At 42.9% G+C, this 17,893-nt stretch overlaps 1 protein-coding gene across 1 annotated transcript in view; it reads right to left on the bottom strand.

Moving 5' to 3' along the window:
• Window positions 1–17,893, bottom strand: part of dph1 (diphthamide biosynthesis 1) — a 54,995-nt gene that overhangs the window by 22,881 nt on the left and 14,221 nt on the right. The window contains exon 4 of the mRNA XM_084019429.1: window positions 2,992–3,113. Coding sequence (XP_083875555.1) covers window positions 2,992–3,113 — 122 coding nt within the window. The remainder of the gene's footprint in view (window positions 1–2,991; window positions 3,114–17,893) is intronic.

Genomic DNA, 17,893 nt, shown 5'->3' with positions numbered 1-17,893 from the left:
ACGTATACTCTTTAATGCAAATGTTTTGTTTTGCATACGGATCGGTTCTGTAGGTGAAAACAAGACTTTAGGCCCCAGAATAATTAGTGAAAAAAAATGTGCGTTCTCTCTGCTGGCCACAAGGGGGTGACTCCTCTCTGGTTGTATAGAAGTCTATGAGAAAATGGTCCTACTTCTCTCTGCTGGCCACCAGGGGGCGACTCCTCTCTGGTTGTATAGAAGTCTATGAGAAAATGGTCCTACTTCTCTCTGCTGGCCACCAGGGGGCGACTCCTCTCTGGTTGTATAGAAGTCTATGAGAAAATGGTCCTACTTCTCTCTGCTGGCCACCAGGGGGCGACTCCTCTCTGGTTGTATAGAAGTCTATGAGAAAATGGTCCTACTTCTCTCTTGATGTATTATCTCAGTAAACATTGTAAACATGAGTTTATGGTCTCAATCTCTAGTTTCAAGTCTTCTTCAATCCAGCATGATGTTCATTTAGTACATTATGGTCCATTTAGAGTCCACCAGACCAGAAAGCAGGGGATGCTTTAGGGGGCAGGGCTAACCTGCTGATTGACAGGTCGCTACCACGCTACCAATGCTAGTTAGCTACTAAGATGACTTTTACAAACTTTGTTAGCAGCTTCACACCAGAATCCACATGGATCCAGATCCAGTAAGGTTGTGTTCGTCAGATCCACCCGTCGCTCCTCCACAGTGCAAATATGGTCACTTCCTTCACTGCTTGAAAAAAGTTCCAAGATGCCGAAGGCCTAAATGGCAAATTCCAGGCTTCAAAACCTTTTCCACAAACCATTGACTGACGTAACCATGACGACCACTTCTTATATTCAGTCTACGGCACAGATCACAGTGAGAGCAACGGGTGAGCTCTTCCAAATTGAGTCATCCCACCAAAACAATGTAGACCTGCTTGTGATGTGGAAGGAGCTCCAGTAAAACCTAGTTATCACAGCTGATCTGGCGTCTTTATTCCCCCTCCATAAGAAGGTGAAAAACTACAACTCCCCTCTCATCTTGGTGTTTTATCTCCAAACGAGATACAAAAATAATGTTCAAACACCGAATCCCCATCCCGAATATCAAATATTAATACCCACCATAAAACATGGTTTTTATGATGTTGCCCTGTACTAGACGGAGGTGCTTTATGATGATTATTATGGCACCGATGTACACAAAAGTACACAAAAGCCAAAAAGACCGTAGAGGAAATGAAAGCGGGGGTTCAGGAACAGCTTGTCCGTGAGTCAGACAGAACACAGTGTCTTTAATCTCCCACAGGTCTGTGACATTGTGGGCAACGGTGCAGATGATGTCCTCATGAATGAGTGATGAAGGTCAGGAACACACACACACCAGCAACCACACACACGGAATCCGTAGTTCATATTATTTATTTTAAAAAATCTCTTCCATCAATTAATATCCCATCTAACTTCAAGGCGCCGCAGCGAATTGATCTCTGACGCCTTTATTGTTTTCTTCTGAGTGTAAATGAGAACGTATACGTCTCTTTTTGTAAACATACACACGTAATTCTTCCTGTCGATATCAAATAATGAAACAAACAAACAAAAAATGTCTGAACCAACACGGAGAGAGAGCTTTTTTTTTTTTTTTGGTGTATTAAAATTCATTGGGTCCTTTCTGGTATTTGGGAGAGGTGAGATTGTTCTGGCAGGGATATATCAGAACTATCGATTTAGCATTTCCTCCCATGTTCTGTGAAGAGACAGGCAGCGGGGGCGAGGTTGAAGGTCCTCAAGAACCTGCTCGTGGTTTTCAAACGGACGGCACTAATGTATGTTCCCCATTGATCCGCCGGGGAAATGTGACGTCCAGGCTCCAAAGGTCTCATATGCCTTCTGTAGGTTGGCCGGGGTGCACTAACTAGTTATATTTTCCATTAATCAATAAGCCTGTTGGCCGGTCTGTCTCTTCTCTCCCATGCAGCCCACTCTGAGTAAGTGGTCGTCCTTGATGCTCGCCCACCGGTCTGATCACGCATGCAAGAGGAGGAGAAACAAACATGGAGGCCAAAGACACCAGAGATGCCGCGGTTTCTCAATGTAATGTTGAAGCGTACGGTACGCCATGCAAGGTTCAACACGCACTTGTGAACTGAGGTATTTTTAAATAAAATGTAATTTCATGTTTCCATGCTTTGTATTTCTCTCTGAATTGGCTGTCGGAGCTTTAGATGAGCACTTGAAGTGTTCCCTGCATGGATGTCGGCTACTGTAGAACAGGTATTTCTATTCAAAACAGTGATTTTATGTTTATTTAAAAATGTACATTTACTTTTGAAATATTTGACCCCCTTTTATCTGATACCAGTCTTCAAGGCTAAGAAGCACTTTTGCATTTGAAAGTGTTACATTTTGTATTATATTTTTTAACATACTTATTAATATTATTATTATTTTATTATACAATACACTTGAATGTACGACGGCGTATGATGGCCACTGTTGACATAATTTTTTTTTTAAAAAACAGAGCTGACCGAGGGGGGCAATATTTAGAGAACAAAAAGTTGCAAATTTGCGAGTTCATAAAGTCATATATTTACGATGCTAAGAACTGGCATTTATGCTAGCTAACTTCTCATTAATGTACAAACTTATTTCTCTAATGAATCCATCCCAACATGTGCCTCGTTAAGGTCCTTAGGGTGATGATGTTGATGCTTATTGTCCAAATATCATCTTATGGGTGTTTATTGATCGGGGTGGTTGGGCTAAGATGCTAGCGGTAGCTTTCACTTGTTGTCATAGCAACGACAAACATCCGGTCAAGCAACTTGTTCACCTTTTTTCGAACAGTGGCCCTATATACGCCGTCGTACTTTAAATAAATAAATACTTTTGGAATATATAAATAGCAATATTTCTTCTCGTTACGCACCAAATGAGTACCTAAACAGAAGCTAAACCCAAGAGCCCAGCTCGGTATTGAAGCGTGGGGCTAGAAGACACTCACTGAGGCAGCTGTGGCCGTAGTGCACCATGAAGTCGGCTCCCAGGGCCCGGGCGGTGAAGTCGTCCACGCAGCAGGCCCCGTACGTCACGTCGCCCATCACGAGGGTGTCCGCCTCCGTGAACCTGCAACCCAGGCGAGACACTAATCAGCATGGTCACACACACACACACACACACACACACACACACACACACACACACACACACACACACACACACACACACACACACACACACACACACACCACATGCAACATCCGTTTTTTTCTCCTCACCACGGGGCCGATCGATCGCGGAGCACGCCGGGGGCCACGGTGTGATTATGAGAGAGCTGAATGAGATCAATCCCCCATCCACTGGCTCCCACATAACACTATAGTGTATAGTATCTGACAGCATTGCCAGTCAGCGGCCGACTCGGCGGCTTATCAGTGTGACACGTTGTTATTCTTTTTTGTGCTCCTCGCGACCGGCAGCCAAAAGGCCGGGCGCGGCGAGCTGTCTGGCGGTGAAAGCGCTGCCAAACAAGGGTTAATGGGTCATCAGTCAGACCGGCCGCGGAGAGGAAAAGGAGGCTACAGGAAAGAAGCAGGAGGACCGGTCCACATAAGCAGATTAGAGTTTGCAGGGAGGCCTCAGCACATCTCCCCGGGAACAGCAGAGACCTGCTGGGTGTTTGCAGCTTCGTTCAGACACCTCACTTCATCCAATCTGTTCTAGGACTTAAAGGAATTATTGTATGTTTTATCTTCATACGATGCTATTTCATTGACATGTGTATCTTTATACTATGCTATGTATTGGTACGTATCTTGAGAGTCTGTTACTGCTGCTTTGGAGTTTCATTGTGTCTCGCTTTACAATGGCAATAAACTAACTAACTAACTAACTAACTAACTAACTAACTTCAGATACACAGATATCGTGATGCATACGTAGATGATTTATTGCAATATATTATGGATCCCAGAATCGCGATATCCCCGTTATCATGGGCAAAATACCGTGACATTATCGTATCGTGATTAACTCCGTGATTCCCATTTTTATTCTGCCCTTTGTGGCCGAATAAAACGCTCAGTTGAATGAATGAAGGCCGAGAGTGCCGGCGGAGGAAGTGCAAGTGTGCAGAAGCTGGAGGCATGGTTGGAGGAGGAGTTAGACGGGGGTTGTAAATGGTGGTTCGTTGCCAGGTATTTGTGGCTGCGTTCTGACAGATTTAGGCTAGACAGAAGGGGGGGGTAGCATGGGGATGAGGCCGAGGGCTCGGAGAGAGGAGGAGAGTGATAAACAGACATGGCTGCACACTGAAACAGCATCTGTAGCGACCGACAGACTCTTTTAGTCATGCGTCTCCCACCATCCTCTCTCTCTCTCTCTGTGTCTCTCACTCTCTCTCTCTATTCCTCACTCTGCTCCTCACAACTATTTCTATTTAGCCTTTCCTCCCTCATTTTCTCTCATGTAATCTCTTGTTTGCACTCTTCTCATCATCATCCCTTACTTTTCCATGTTCTCTCTCACCCCCTCTCTCTCTCTCACCCCCTCTCTCTCTCACCCCCTATCACTCTCACTCTCTCTCTCTCTGTCTCTCTCTGTCTCTCCATTTCACCGTCCCTTCTCCTCTAATGGTTGCTCTCGAGTGAAGGGCGGTGCAGGCCAGCTGAGCGCAGGAAAACACAGAGAGAGCAACTCATCTTGTAAATAAATATTTGCCTTAGAAGATTTGAATCAATTACCCTCTCGCTTGTCAAGGTTTGTGCCCGTGTGTGAGTGTGTGTGTGTGTGTGTGTGTGTGTGTGTGCAGCCACCAGCAGGAAAGGTAATTAGGGTTACCGAAAAAAAAATAAGATAATTACACGGGTAGTTTGAGGTCTGTGGACTAGTTTGCTCATTGTTCTCTCATCGCAGTGTTTTGTTTGGAGTTGCATAAATGCACATCAACCTGCACGGCGTTGCCCACCAGAAAATATATAAAAAAAGACAGAGAGACTATTCCCCCTGCAACGCACTGCAGATCATCTATCGTAGAATATGCAAAAACACAGCAGCACTAACAGGGAAAAAAATATATTGTACCTAATCATCCATCTATACGCCAGAAATACCAGTATCATGTTATCTCCATCCAGTTATTTCGAGAGTGAACTCGCAGGAAAATCTCATTCTAATGAATGCTAAGAATCCGATTAAGAGGCCCATAAGAGACATGTGATGCTACTGGGACGAGGGGCAGAGTAATTACTGGGAAACGTATAGAGCCACATCCCACTGGGGGGAGAGGAAAAGAGGGGAAGGAGGAAGTCTCGTGAAAGAACCAGCGAATGAAAAGTGTATCAGTGTTAATCAAATCCTATTTCTAACAGCGTGTATATAATACGGCCGGTGGTTACATATAGGAACATAAATGGCCTCATTTCCATTTATTCCTCTCTCCATCTCCCCATCTATCGTTCCTTCTCGTCTCTGGTGTCAGTCACTCATCCCCCCGCCGTTTTTTTTTCCCCTCCCGTATATCAGCGGCGGGTTTTTTCCGCCTCATCTCGGTGTACTCTGTTCAGCCATTCCAACCGAAATGCCATTAAGATCTAATTAAGATGTCAGAGAAGCTTGTGAACTCCATAACAGCCCTTGTTAATTAGCTCTTTAGCATACAGCTCAATGTGTGTGAGAAATTACCAACTGATCTGAATCTTTGTTATAAGAAACCATGGCGGTGCCTGTGCCACAAACACACACACACACACACACACACACACACACACACACACACACACACACACACACACACACACACACACACACACACACACACACACACACACACACACACACACACACACACACACACACACACACTGTGGCTTGCGTGTCAGCTAATTGCAGCAGCGTCTATCAACAGGTTAAGTAGCTTGATATGTTTTGTATAAATAGCCTCACTCGGCTGCATCATTTTTTTCAGATATGGATTTTATTACCCATTACTTGATGCCAAACAGCAGCTACACTTCCACACAAAACACAACAGATGAGAGAAGATTATTCATATCCAGCAGCTACATGAAATCAACATATTCCTGTACATGAAGTGCGGTGCAGCTGCAGGTGTAGTGCTCGTAGGGAACGGTGCAGAGATCTCTGGTGGCGTAGGTGTGTGGAGCTGAATGTGAGATATACAAACAATTGTGCATTTTCAGCTGATTAATGTTTCTGACAGATACAGGAGGGAATCCTTCTTTGCAGCCCCCCGACCATAATCATTGAGTGATGGTCTACATGCGACCTTCAGGACTGGTGTTGTTGTGTTGTTAGAAAAGCAGTGCACCACCTGCATAACTGATACATTCCCTCTCCATCTTTACATGATAACCAATATATCACCTGAGTTTTACGATCTAAAGTAACATCCGGAAGCTTTGTCTCTACGATGCTCTCGAGGTGTGTTCACACCGAACGTGGAGCAAATTTTCACCTCTGCTTTGGACATGTCGAGGAAGACCTATATACCCCGGAAAAGCAAACGCCGTCCTGTCTGGAGTCATAACAGCATCCAGAGGTGTGAATTTCACCGAGCTGGATTCACCAGATGTAACGAGACAAACCTTGACTGGATGAACCCAAAATAAAAAGGATGCTGATTTAACCAAGTGTCGATGGTGATTTGTAAAAAGTTAGGAGACAGAGGATCACATGATTTTACATGAGTGATGTGAATTTTGCTAATTCGCCTAATTTGTGCCACCTGTCACAAATTCACGTCTTTACGTTGACTTTGTGTGTAATAGCTCGGCACAAAAATGTGCTTCACATTGGGTGTGAAGTACACAGCATTAGTCTGTTCCATGTTTAAAACGTACTACTAGTAACCCATTCTAATGCTTTCTGCAAATCTTTGAGGGTCACAGTGTATAGTATTGTATCGTCAGCATACACAAACACAGAAAAAAGGAAAGGACCAAGCAAAATGTCTTGTTGTCCTGGCGAGGCAGCTTAAATTTGAAAGCAGATTAAATATTCTACTGCCGTCGTATTGGGAACCTGCTGGCCCCGTTGCCTTACAGCTCGGAGATGTTAGCAGCAGGCAAAGACGGGAAAAAACTCCTCCCGTCTTAGAACCAACTCATTAGCACTCAGTCAATTATTCCGTCGATGACATTTATCTGTTGATGAAAATTACGAGACTGAATTAAACTAAAAACGATTCTACCATCTGTTGAATAAATGTTTATTAAGGTTTGCTGTGTTAGAGGTGTGGAACATCGCAGCTAACTTTCACTCCGACACTCTTTCACTCTCGGATCTCTAACCTTCAGAAGGCTGTTTAAAAAGGCTCTAGCAAAGACATCTTCATATTCAATTACTGTAATTATTGCAAATGTGTTTTTATTCTCTTTTCTTTCTGTAATGCATTTTTAAATTTTTATTATTTTCTTTTAATTCTTCTATTTTTTTTTCTTCTCACTTTGTTTTATGATGTGAAGCACTTTGAGTCTGCCTTGTGTATGAAATGTGCTATACAAATAAAGTTGCCTTGCCTTGCCTTACTGCATGCCATTTTTAAATATTTAAATGTTGTATTATTTTAAGGCTGGCTGAATAAAAAAACACTAAACGTTTCTTCGGCATGCATATTTTCAGTAGTGTCTGCAGGAGTAGGTGTGTGTGTGCATATGGTGGTGGGGGGACATTTCTGCAAACAGCAGATGTTTTTATTCTTTATTTATTCAAGAAAAGTGGACTGCCTGGATTTCAGGCAACAGTGCTTCATATTCATACATTTTAAATATTCATAACTTGAAAGATATCAAATACAATATCGGACCTGGACTTGGACAGTTTCAGATATTGCTGAGGTCAAACCGACAAAGCTGCGTTGAAGTTTTGAAGTTTTGAAACTCGGACGCAGGAGGGCAACTGAGGACGGGCAAATCAATGACGGCGTTCATATTCATGTGCAACACGAGTTTAAAGCTGTAAAAAAAAAAACGTTGCGTGGGTTTCCTCCAGAGGGCTCACGTGTGATGGATTGGTGATTCTAAATTGCCAAGCAGGATTGTGAATGTTGACCCTGATGGATTGGAAATCTATCCAGACTGTTTCACTGCCTCTCTCGTGAGTGCATGCTGGGACTGAATCCAGACCATCTGAGCAGCCTCTGCATTGTATTTTTTACAATATTCAGTGCGACCATATGTTCCTCTTGCATGTCAGGCATACAGATTATATCCCGATTTATTCATATACAGTGAATTACAGTATAAGAGAATATCCTGCCACTTTAAATCGCATTGCAGTTAATAGGCAATACGTATTGGAATTTATTATAATAAGGTATGTTATTGATATGAATCTGTATTTCTTCAAAAATGCACAAAAAGTTCCTTCTAATTTCTAGGAGCAGTATTTAGGATTATGGTGGTTTCTCTGCTGCAGTAGGGTATCTCCGACTTACTAATGCAATATTGATGAGTCTATTGTCTATTTATTTCATCAATAAGCCAATGGAGAGCTGTAGTGGCAATAGTGAAATAGCATTTTAAATACTACAATAAGCTCAAACGATGTTTATACCTAGTGGGACGTTCGGCAGCTTCACTCGGTGCGTTCAGGAGCATCGATTCTCTCTGTTTGTTTTTCCCTCTCTTTGCCGCAGTGTGTTATGAAGACATAACCCCCCCTCCAAATAGAGAGAGAATTGAATGTGCCAAACTTTGCGTCGGGATATCAGATTATCCTTTCAGCGGCTCCTGTGCGTATTTGTGATGTAATGGGAGAAGTTTCCAAAAGATCTGAAACGGCTGCTCTGATCCAGTTGGCTCCTCTTCAAAGAGTTTCTATGTTCTCGGGCCATGAAGATGAAAACAAACCAAACAAATGTCTCAATAACATTTCTTTTATGTCATTGATGGAATCGGATCGTTTTCATGAGAACTCCATGAACATACGAGTCGTTACTGGATTCCTCTTAAATGGTTCTTATTGTGGGCCTGATCCCCGTCATGTATTTGGTAGTAGAATTTGCTGGTGTGGAGAAGTCAGAGAAACTGTTATAACGAGCAGCTTTTGCATTACGATCCAATGTTGGCATCCCTGATTGCTTTAACGACCCTCCCATCTACACAACCTGTGTCGTTTACTTCAGCACGCCATTACTTATGACGCCTGTTCAGTTTGCTTAATGCATTTTACTTTAAAAAAGGTGAATATTTATTAGATATATTGCAGGGTATGCAGGCCGAGGTGAAAGCACCCTCCACAGCAGGCTGTTTGTCCATGACTGCTGCCACTGAGGGTTTTTTTTTTACATCTGAAGTGTAATAATAGCCGAGGCAGCAGTCCGGTCTCATAGAAAACAAAGTGACAAGCAGGTCAGGAAGCTGGGCACAGGTGCAGCGCTGCTCTTTCACTGCTGCCACTGATGCACTGTGGGTAGACAGCTAAAAATGATCACACACACACCTCACACACTCACCTATCCCTCAACACAAAATACATGTGTGAATTATTCCCTACATCTGGCAAAGGCTCATCTTTTATTCCATTACATTTCAGACATCAGCCTCCATCAGTGTGTCTGTGAGTGGGCTTTGGCACGGCAGCAGAGCAGGCTGGCCCGGGAAAAGAGGCTTCTCCCAAAGGTGCCCCCGCTAGCTCGGAATAGATGAACTGCCATTATTATTTTCTACCTCCAATGAGTTCGGCTAAACGAGGAGGGGAGAGAAGGAAACGAATCAATCGGAAAAGAAAGGAGGAAAATTAAAGCCCGGTGGAAGAGATCATGTTGAGTGGGAGAAAACAATATGAGAAGCAAAAACCTGAGAAGTGTTTTCTATAGACAGAGAGGGGATATAGAGAAACGATGAGGCCAGACTACGTAAGACAGATGAGCTGTTTGCTGCCCAATATTAGCACATCTGATAATAATAATCTGCTTTCTGCACATATACCATAGAATATATCCCCTCCAAAAAAATGAAATTTAGGACACCGGGCAGGAGGATTAAACGATCTCCTTCCCTTTCTCTCGTCGTGAATATATCTTCCAATCCGACGTCTCCCCTGCTTATTTCCCTATATGTCACATTGGCAGGTATCCTGGGCTTCCTGTCTCCCCCGCCGCCGAGACAAATCCCCCTGTGAAATATGACGAGTCTAACTGCAGCCGCTGAACATCAGCCAGGGAATGAGTAAATAGAGAGACGGCGCGGTCTGGGTCGATGCTTACACAGATGTTTTTCAGTAATACCATTAGATAATCCTTTAACTCCCCGAAAAACAAGATCATTACTGCTATTTCTGTGAGTGTATCTAATCTATTTGTCGTGGCATTTGAAAAAAAAAAAAAAAAAAAGCCTGAGCCATGGGTCATTACAGGAAAAAAGGGGGCCTACAGCTTTATCAAGACAGAGCCTCCCCAAAAACCTGCAGAGCCGATTTAGGGAACAAATCCAGCGTACGGCAACAGTTATTACAGGATGCTGCTGATCTGCAGGCGTTGGAGGTGAAGACTCAGGGCCAGGCCTACGACCAGGAACAGATCTAATCTCTGTGGAGCTCTAAAAAAAAAAAAAAAAAGGTATTACAGAAAGCTAAATCTAGTTTGACACGGCGGTTATCAGATCTGCGATGGTATCGAGACAGTAATCAGGATAAGGGTCCAAAGAGGGCAGATAATGGGAGCGCTAAGTGCTATTGTGCTTCAGAACAGGACACTAAAGAAGAAGCTGCTGCTGTTTGGATGAAACTATTTATTTGACTCCTGTGCAGCCGTGGGAAAATATATTAAAAGGTGTTTATAGGGACTACTTTAACAGTATTACATATTCATGACAAAGTTATTTTCTGTGAAATGGAAAAAGAGGGTGTTGAACACAAATCTGCAGTTCCTCACCTTCAGGTGAAAGACAGACACTTCCCCCTTGAGGTGAGTGACTAATATTCATCAGGCGGACAGAAATATAACTCCACATGAATGATGATGTTGCCCCGTATCTGCTGGATGTGCAAATTGGCAACTGTGTGCTGACAAAGTGAGTCTGAGGTCTGATCGGTTCTATTTTTCATATCCATAAAAGGTGGTCACCGGAGACCTCGGGAACAGCTTCGTAATAACAGAACCTTTAAGAGACGAGCGATAAACATCAGGTCACTCCGACATGAAGAAACATGTAGAATGTCTCCGCCTCCCCCTTTTAAAAGTCAATATCACCGCATCTGGCCTATTATCTCATCTTTAAATGCCACAACCATAACTAGGGGTCGGATACTTTGAAAATATGAAAACTTCATTTGAAAACCTCCATCGATGCTTCGAATGTAAAAAAATCAGCCGTATCCATGACGCTAACCGCTCTTAGCTCCGTAAGAGCAAAAGACGGAGACGTGGGCATCAGATTCATCGACAGAGACGGAAAACTGGCTTCTAATTTAGACAGAAAGTTAATTTTTACCACCGGAGACATCTCTAAAATCATCCAATTGGCACAATCTTACTGCTAAATTCATCACATCAACAATAAAAGGTGATAATAAGTCGTTGTTGATGTGTTTAAGCATATTTAGATTTTTTTAATCAGAATTATATTGTGTTTATTGTCTGTTTTTGCCTTCAAAATACATCAAAACCGATTAAAAACAACTTGTGCCACAATATTTATCAAAAACTATACTTCACTGCCTTTTTAGCCACATTTCTCATGGTTTAAAAGACAAAAGAATAAAGATGACATATTTGACGGTTGATGAGGTCCCATCCATCAAACGGCGTCCCATTATTTCACAATCTCTCTCCACATTTTGACTCCTTGCCTCTCTTCGTCTGCTCCTTGTCATAATTTCTCCGAGCCGCTGTCTGTCACAACACCTCTCACTTAATTATTGGGAACGCCTACTCGTTAGGGGTTTCCTCTCGATGCTTGATGAATCTGGTTCGGGCCCCGGGGATTGAGTCGTCCTTCCTTTTTATCCTTAACGAAAAAGGACGTTGTCATATTAGCTGTTGTTCTCCCCCCTAAATCCTAAGTATAACCACTTTATCACTTTCCCACTACTCCTTTTGGTACACAACATATATGTGATCGTCTGTTTAAAACTATGAACAACAAAATATGAGCCAATGATACTTGGAACCTTCAGCACTCTTCTACTCACTGCCTTCAAAAAAATCGTAATAATCGATACTATCGAATCACCATGAATCGGAATAGCAATACAATTTATTTCTTTATTTGATTTGCTTGTTTTAATGTTTTTTATAATTCTTTTTTTATGTTTCTTTCCAAAGTGTTTGTTTGATGAAAAGCACTTTGAATTGCCTCGTTGTTGAAAGTTGCTATACAAATAAAATTGCCTTGCCTTACAAATCGAATCCCAAGTATTGTGATAAAACTGAATCGGAAACAAAAAGCATATCATCCCACTCTTACTCACAACCTCCGTGTAGTGGGTCCGGTCTCGTCCCAGAACCAGAAACAACCTCGTATTATTCTAACTGAACATCTGGAGGGAATATATCGTACTTTCATGATGGCTGAGGCAATTTTCAAGGTGCTATCTGGCGAGATGTCACATTACACAGTGTCAGCACCTATCAGGGATTCCAGTCTGGGCACGATGTCTCCGCCACGGACGAGATGGTTACAGCAGGTGTCTTGGGGGGGGTATCTGTGTTACAGTGGAATGTGGATAAAGCAGAAAGCTACACAGTTTCCTCCAATGACGAGGAACCCTTTCATTATATTAAAAAATGATATGACTAAGGACTAAGATTCTAGGTCATAAAGAATCTGTTGAGTCACTGCTAAAGGATCCAGTTTCTAAAACGTATGAATTTCTATCATAGCATTTCTAACTGTTACAACTGTTACAATCATTAAGGCACAGTGGGAGAAAGTCTAGAGGTATCACTGACCAAAGATCAATGAGAATGTAAATTATTTATCAAACTGTGCAGGTAGGTACCAAGGTACAAAGTTATCTAGTTAAATATAATTAAGGTCTTATATAACTCCAGAGATATTAAAGAAGATGAATCCAAATCTTTCTGATTCATGCTGGAATGGCTGCTTGTTCCATTGAGACCAGGTGGGAACCTCAGGTCCTGAAAAGCCAACGCTGAAGTGCCTTAAATGTTGCATTCTCTCTGCTGGCCACCAGGGGGCGACTCCTCTCTGGTTGTATAGAAGTCTATGAGAAAATGGTCCTACTTCTCTCTGCTGGCCACCAGGGGGCGACTCCTCTCTGGTTGTATAGAAGTCTATGAGAAAATGGTCCTACTTCTCTCTTGATGTATTATCTCAGTAAACATTGTAAACATGAGTTTATGGTCTCAATCTCTAGTTTCAAGTCTTCTTCAATCCAGCATGATGTTCATTTATTATGGTCCATTTAGAGTCCACCAGACCAGGAAGCAGGGGATGCTTTAGGGGGCGGGGCTTACCTGCTGATTGATAGGTTGCCACGATGGCCCATGGCTACCGTAGCGACCAATGCAGTTAGCTACATAGATTATTTTAACACATAGCTGTTAAGTTTACCTTGAATTATGGAAGTTAACTTTAACAGCTTCACACTGTAAAACCAGATGGATTCATCTTCTCTGTTTTTTCTTCTTTTTATTTTGGGAAGCACGTTGTAAATGAGAGTTCAGATTAGAAAAAGAAGCCGGTGCAGGAGTTTAGAAACCTGAGGATGTGATATATTGAGGTGCATTGTGCGAATCTTAATTAAATCACAACGGCGGCGAAGATTTCTCATCTTTTAGTGGAACTCTAAAAACAGAAACGTGGTTAAAGTGAAACGCCTGGAAACGTGCACGACCATCAGTAACACGACTGAGAGCATTTCAGTCAGGATTCAACTCGCCCCCGATCAATAAAAAGAGCTGGTGTGTAGGTTGTTCTTCTGGGGGAGTCGTGTGCTTCTATGTATGATTCAACAAGGAAACATGTGATGGAAGACGTTAGTGAACCCGCTGACACGCCGTGCCTGTTCTCCGTCTTCCTCCATCATGTTGCTGCGTGTGATACCTGTCAACATGGTAGAAGCCATGTCAGACACAGTACACACACACACTCTAGACGTGTCCAGGTCCTCTACCGTCTTCATCCATCTATATTCAGCGCCGCAGGTTGAATCACAGCCTCCCGGGGTAAATGTCAACTCCACCATTAGGAGCTGGAGCCCGGTTGGAGCCTCCGACGCCTTCTTGCCCTCCACGTCGTCACCGTCCTCGCGGTGCCCACGCTGCAGCTGTGCTGTGGCGGCGGCGGCCCCGAGTGGAAGCGAGGGAGGTGTATGTGTCTGCATGCCAGCATATATGTCCGTGTGTGTGTTTTTGTGCAGCGTGGTTGTGTGTCACCGTGGTTTTCCTAGCTGAGCTCCCGGCCGTGTGCTGTCTCATTAGCTCCTTTGCCAGGCTGCACCCTGTCGGCCCACCTGAAGCGGATGTTGGACTCCAACACCATCCTGTATGAAAGCTGGCTGGTGTCCGACCATCTGCCCAGACAAAGACAGACACGCTCGGAGACTGAATCAAAGAAGGAGAAAAGGTTAAACCTTCTGCCTCATTACCTCCTTACCAAATGTGTGTTTGGAGGGGTCGAGAGGGTTCTGGGTTGATGTTTTCTTAAATACCCCTCCGTGTATCTACTGGGCCGTTAAAGGTGGAGGAATCAATTCTCAAATGATGCAACGTTTGATACGACTTGCATGTCTCTCCGTGAAAAAGACAATTCTCATACACCGGAAAGGAAGGAGGCCCAACGGTTTCAGGAATATCTGATTTGCAACCAGTGATCTGGCTTCTGGGGGTGACGCTGCTAACAAAGTTAACTTCCATAAGATAAACGTGTTAAAGTCATCTTAGTAGCTAACTAGCATTGGTAGCATGGTAGCGACCTGTCAATCAGCAGGTAAGCCCCGCCCCCTAAAGCATCCCCTGCTTTCTGGTCTGTTGGACTCTAAATGGACCATAATGTACTAAATGAACATCATGCTGGATTGAAGAAGAGAGAAGAGAAGGAGGACCATTTTCTCATAGACTTCTACACAATCAGAGAGGAGACGCCCCCTGGTGGCCGGAAGAGAGAATGTATGTTTAAGGCACTTCAGCATTGGCTTCACTTTTCAGAACTGGAGGTTGCCTCCTCCTCCACAGTGTGTATGTATCGCTCTGCCCTCACCAACCACAACAAAACAAAGAAGGGAAAAGAATGAAAACTATAATCTGATTATTGTGATTTTGCTGTGTCTTTGGATGTTAGACCCAATGTATGATGATGCTTGATGATGCAGATTGTTGTTGAAACAGTAACCCTCTTACTACACTGTACACTGAATGCCCGTCTGGTTGGCCGTCTCTAGCAATGCTTAGCTACCAAACTATATTTATTCATAAATATGATTTTTTGGGGGGAAAGCTTCCTTCCTACACTTGTTTCTATGTTAATCAGAAATGAGGGCCTCATTATACTGAAGTCTGAAGACCCGGGCAATTTTTTTTGCTGACTGTTATTCTGCAGAAAAACTGGGAGCTCAGGGAATTGGTAACTGGTGAGTGGGTTCAGGGTAAATGCCAGATCGAGGGAAAATAAATATTCCGGTGACTGTCGAGATTTTCAGTAACACATTTCTCATAAATTTTAATTAAACTGTTGCTGCTTTTCTCTGTTCTGCTATCTTCCTCTGGTCTTGTCCTTATTTTCCTCTTTAACTACTTTTCACTGCAACATTATTTTCATTGTATCGTACATCCGACTTTAATGCATCACCTGACAAACAAATTCTGAATATAAAAGTAAAACATATATATACATACATAGATGTTGGTGTAATTACTTGTTTAAATCCTGTCTGTTTCTCTCAACCTGCAACAATGTCTTGTTCCACAATAAAATGTCAATTTAATAATAATACTTTATGACAGTCAGCATCAATACTGCCTTATAGGAAGCCCCGGGTACATATAGTAGAAACAATAGCACCACTGAAGCATGCATATTGTGTGTTATTCTCTATGATAAATAGTCCCAGGCAGAGCAAGGAATGTTTCATGGTCTCCTATTGTGTTTCGCTCCAGTAGCAGGAGCCCTTTGCTATTGTGCGCTCAGCAAAAAATGTGTCGTTGAGCCACCGAGCGCCAGAGAACAAGACCTTGGACCGGTTTTCAAACCAGCGTCTCCGTGTAGAGGCTCTGGGCTTTTCTGTGCCAGGAGAACAAATAAAGACAAACAATAAATGCTGGATCTGTCCTCAGAACGGGGACACGGCAGCAGCAGTAAATACCGAAGTAAGTCCATAAAAGTATCTTTTAAAGAAAGGACAAGACAGCTGGCATACCATCAAAGGCAATAAAACATATGGCACACTGACAGCGCATACATCATCGCCCGTCTGCGAAAGTTATCTTTTTTTTATGTCAAAGCTTTCCCTCTTGTTTACTTTGTGAAAGCAGAGTTCATAAGGCTTTGAATTCCCGACAATATCAACACTGAGAGGAAATCGTGGAATATCGGATAAAAGGATAATATAATAAACGGGCCGCTGCTTCACGTATTGTGACATGGTTGTCTAGACGACGGGGGATTGGAGGAGTTAAGTGTACGAACCAACATACTTTAACGGATGTCATGGGCTCCCATCTCAATGGAAATATAGTATATGATGTAGATCTGGGATCTTCAACAGGGAGGTCCGCGACCCCTAGGGGTTCCGCAGAGTTACTGCAGGGGTCCCCCTGAAATTTTATCCCAAATTGTTTTTCTTCAAAATAATTCAAAATACACGTTAAACATACGATGGCGTATTAGGGCCACTGTCGGAAAAAGAAGACGGAGCCGAGAGAGGGGGGCAATATCCCGAGGAAAAAAAAGTGGCAAATTTGCGAGTTTAATGCAATGCTAACAACCAGCATTTATGCTAGCTAACCTCCCATGAATGTACGCATTTATTTTTCTAATTTATACACTAAACATGTGACAACGCCTCGTTAAGGTCCTTAGAGTGATGATGTTGATGCTTATTGTTGGTTTTATTTATATGAGGACAAACTGTCATCTTATGGGTGTTTATTGATCTAAGATGCTAGCGGTAGCTTTCACTTGTTGTCATAGTAACGGTGAACATCCAGACTCGGCTATGAAAAGTGATTTCCTATTTGTTAAATTTCATGTTGTGAAAATGAAGATGTCAATATAGAACTATATAGTATTATTTTAATGGCTTAGCATTGGGTACAAACATCATTAAAAACTATAGGCGACACACTTTTATACGACATGTAATAGGTGGTCCCTCCACCGGGTCTGTATAATCCTTGGGGGTCCTTTTGCCTGAAAAAAGTTGTAGACCTCTGATGTAGATGATTATGGGCGGGAACAAGAAGGTACATCTACCCACTTGCAGAAAACTCCATCATAATTTAGTATTCCTAGTCATTTTGATTTAAATGTTTCTGATAAATGAAATGTTTCCCGGGGCAAAGAGGCCGACTGTGCAGAGCTTCATTGCAGTGTGTATTGAGTGGATTGTGATACTGAAGCGAGGAGCATCACTCATCTGGATTTTGGCGGCTGGGCGGTAAGAGGAGACACATCGCTTTAGACTCACTTCCACCAAGTGTCGGTGCTCCGTCTGCCACCGGGCTTCAGCCTCCCGGGAAAGGAAGGATTTATACGGCACAAAGGGGAAAAAGACAACTTAATTTGACTTATTTTGTTCGACTAATTTGTGCATTTTTAGGCTGTTTGAATACTTTTAAAGTGTATATTCAGAAATGTGTTGCAGTATGTTTACATGTAAAGGGTGTGTGTGTGTTTTAACGGGGCCATAATTCAGAGCGGCTTGTCCTCATTAAGACTCAGCCCCTCCCCCTCCAAGCGCCTTACTCGAGGGCAGCTTAGCCC

This window comes from Eutrigla gurnardus, assembly GCF_963514095.1.
Source record: "Eutrigla gurnardus genome assembly, chromosome: 10".
Taxonomy (NCBI): Eukaryota; Metazoa; Chordata; class Actinopteri; order Perciformes; family Triglidae; genus Eutrigla; species Eutrigla gurnardus.
The sequence above is the reverse complement of the archived record's forward strand: the minus strand, read 5'-3'. Positions and strand labels throughout refer to the sequence as shown.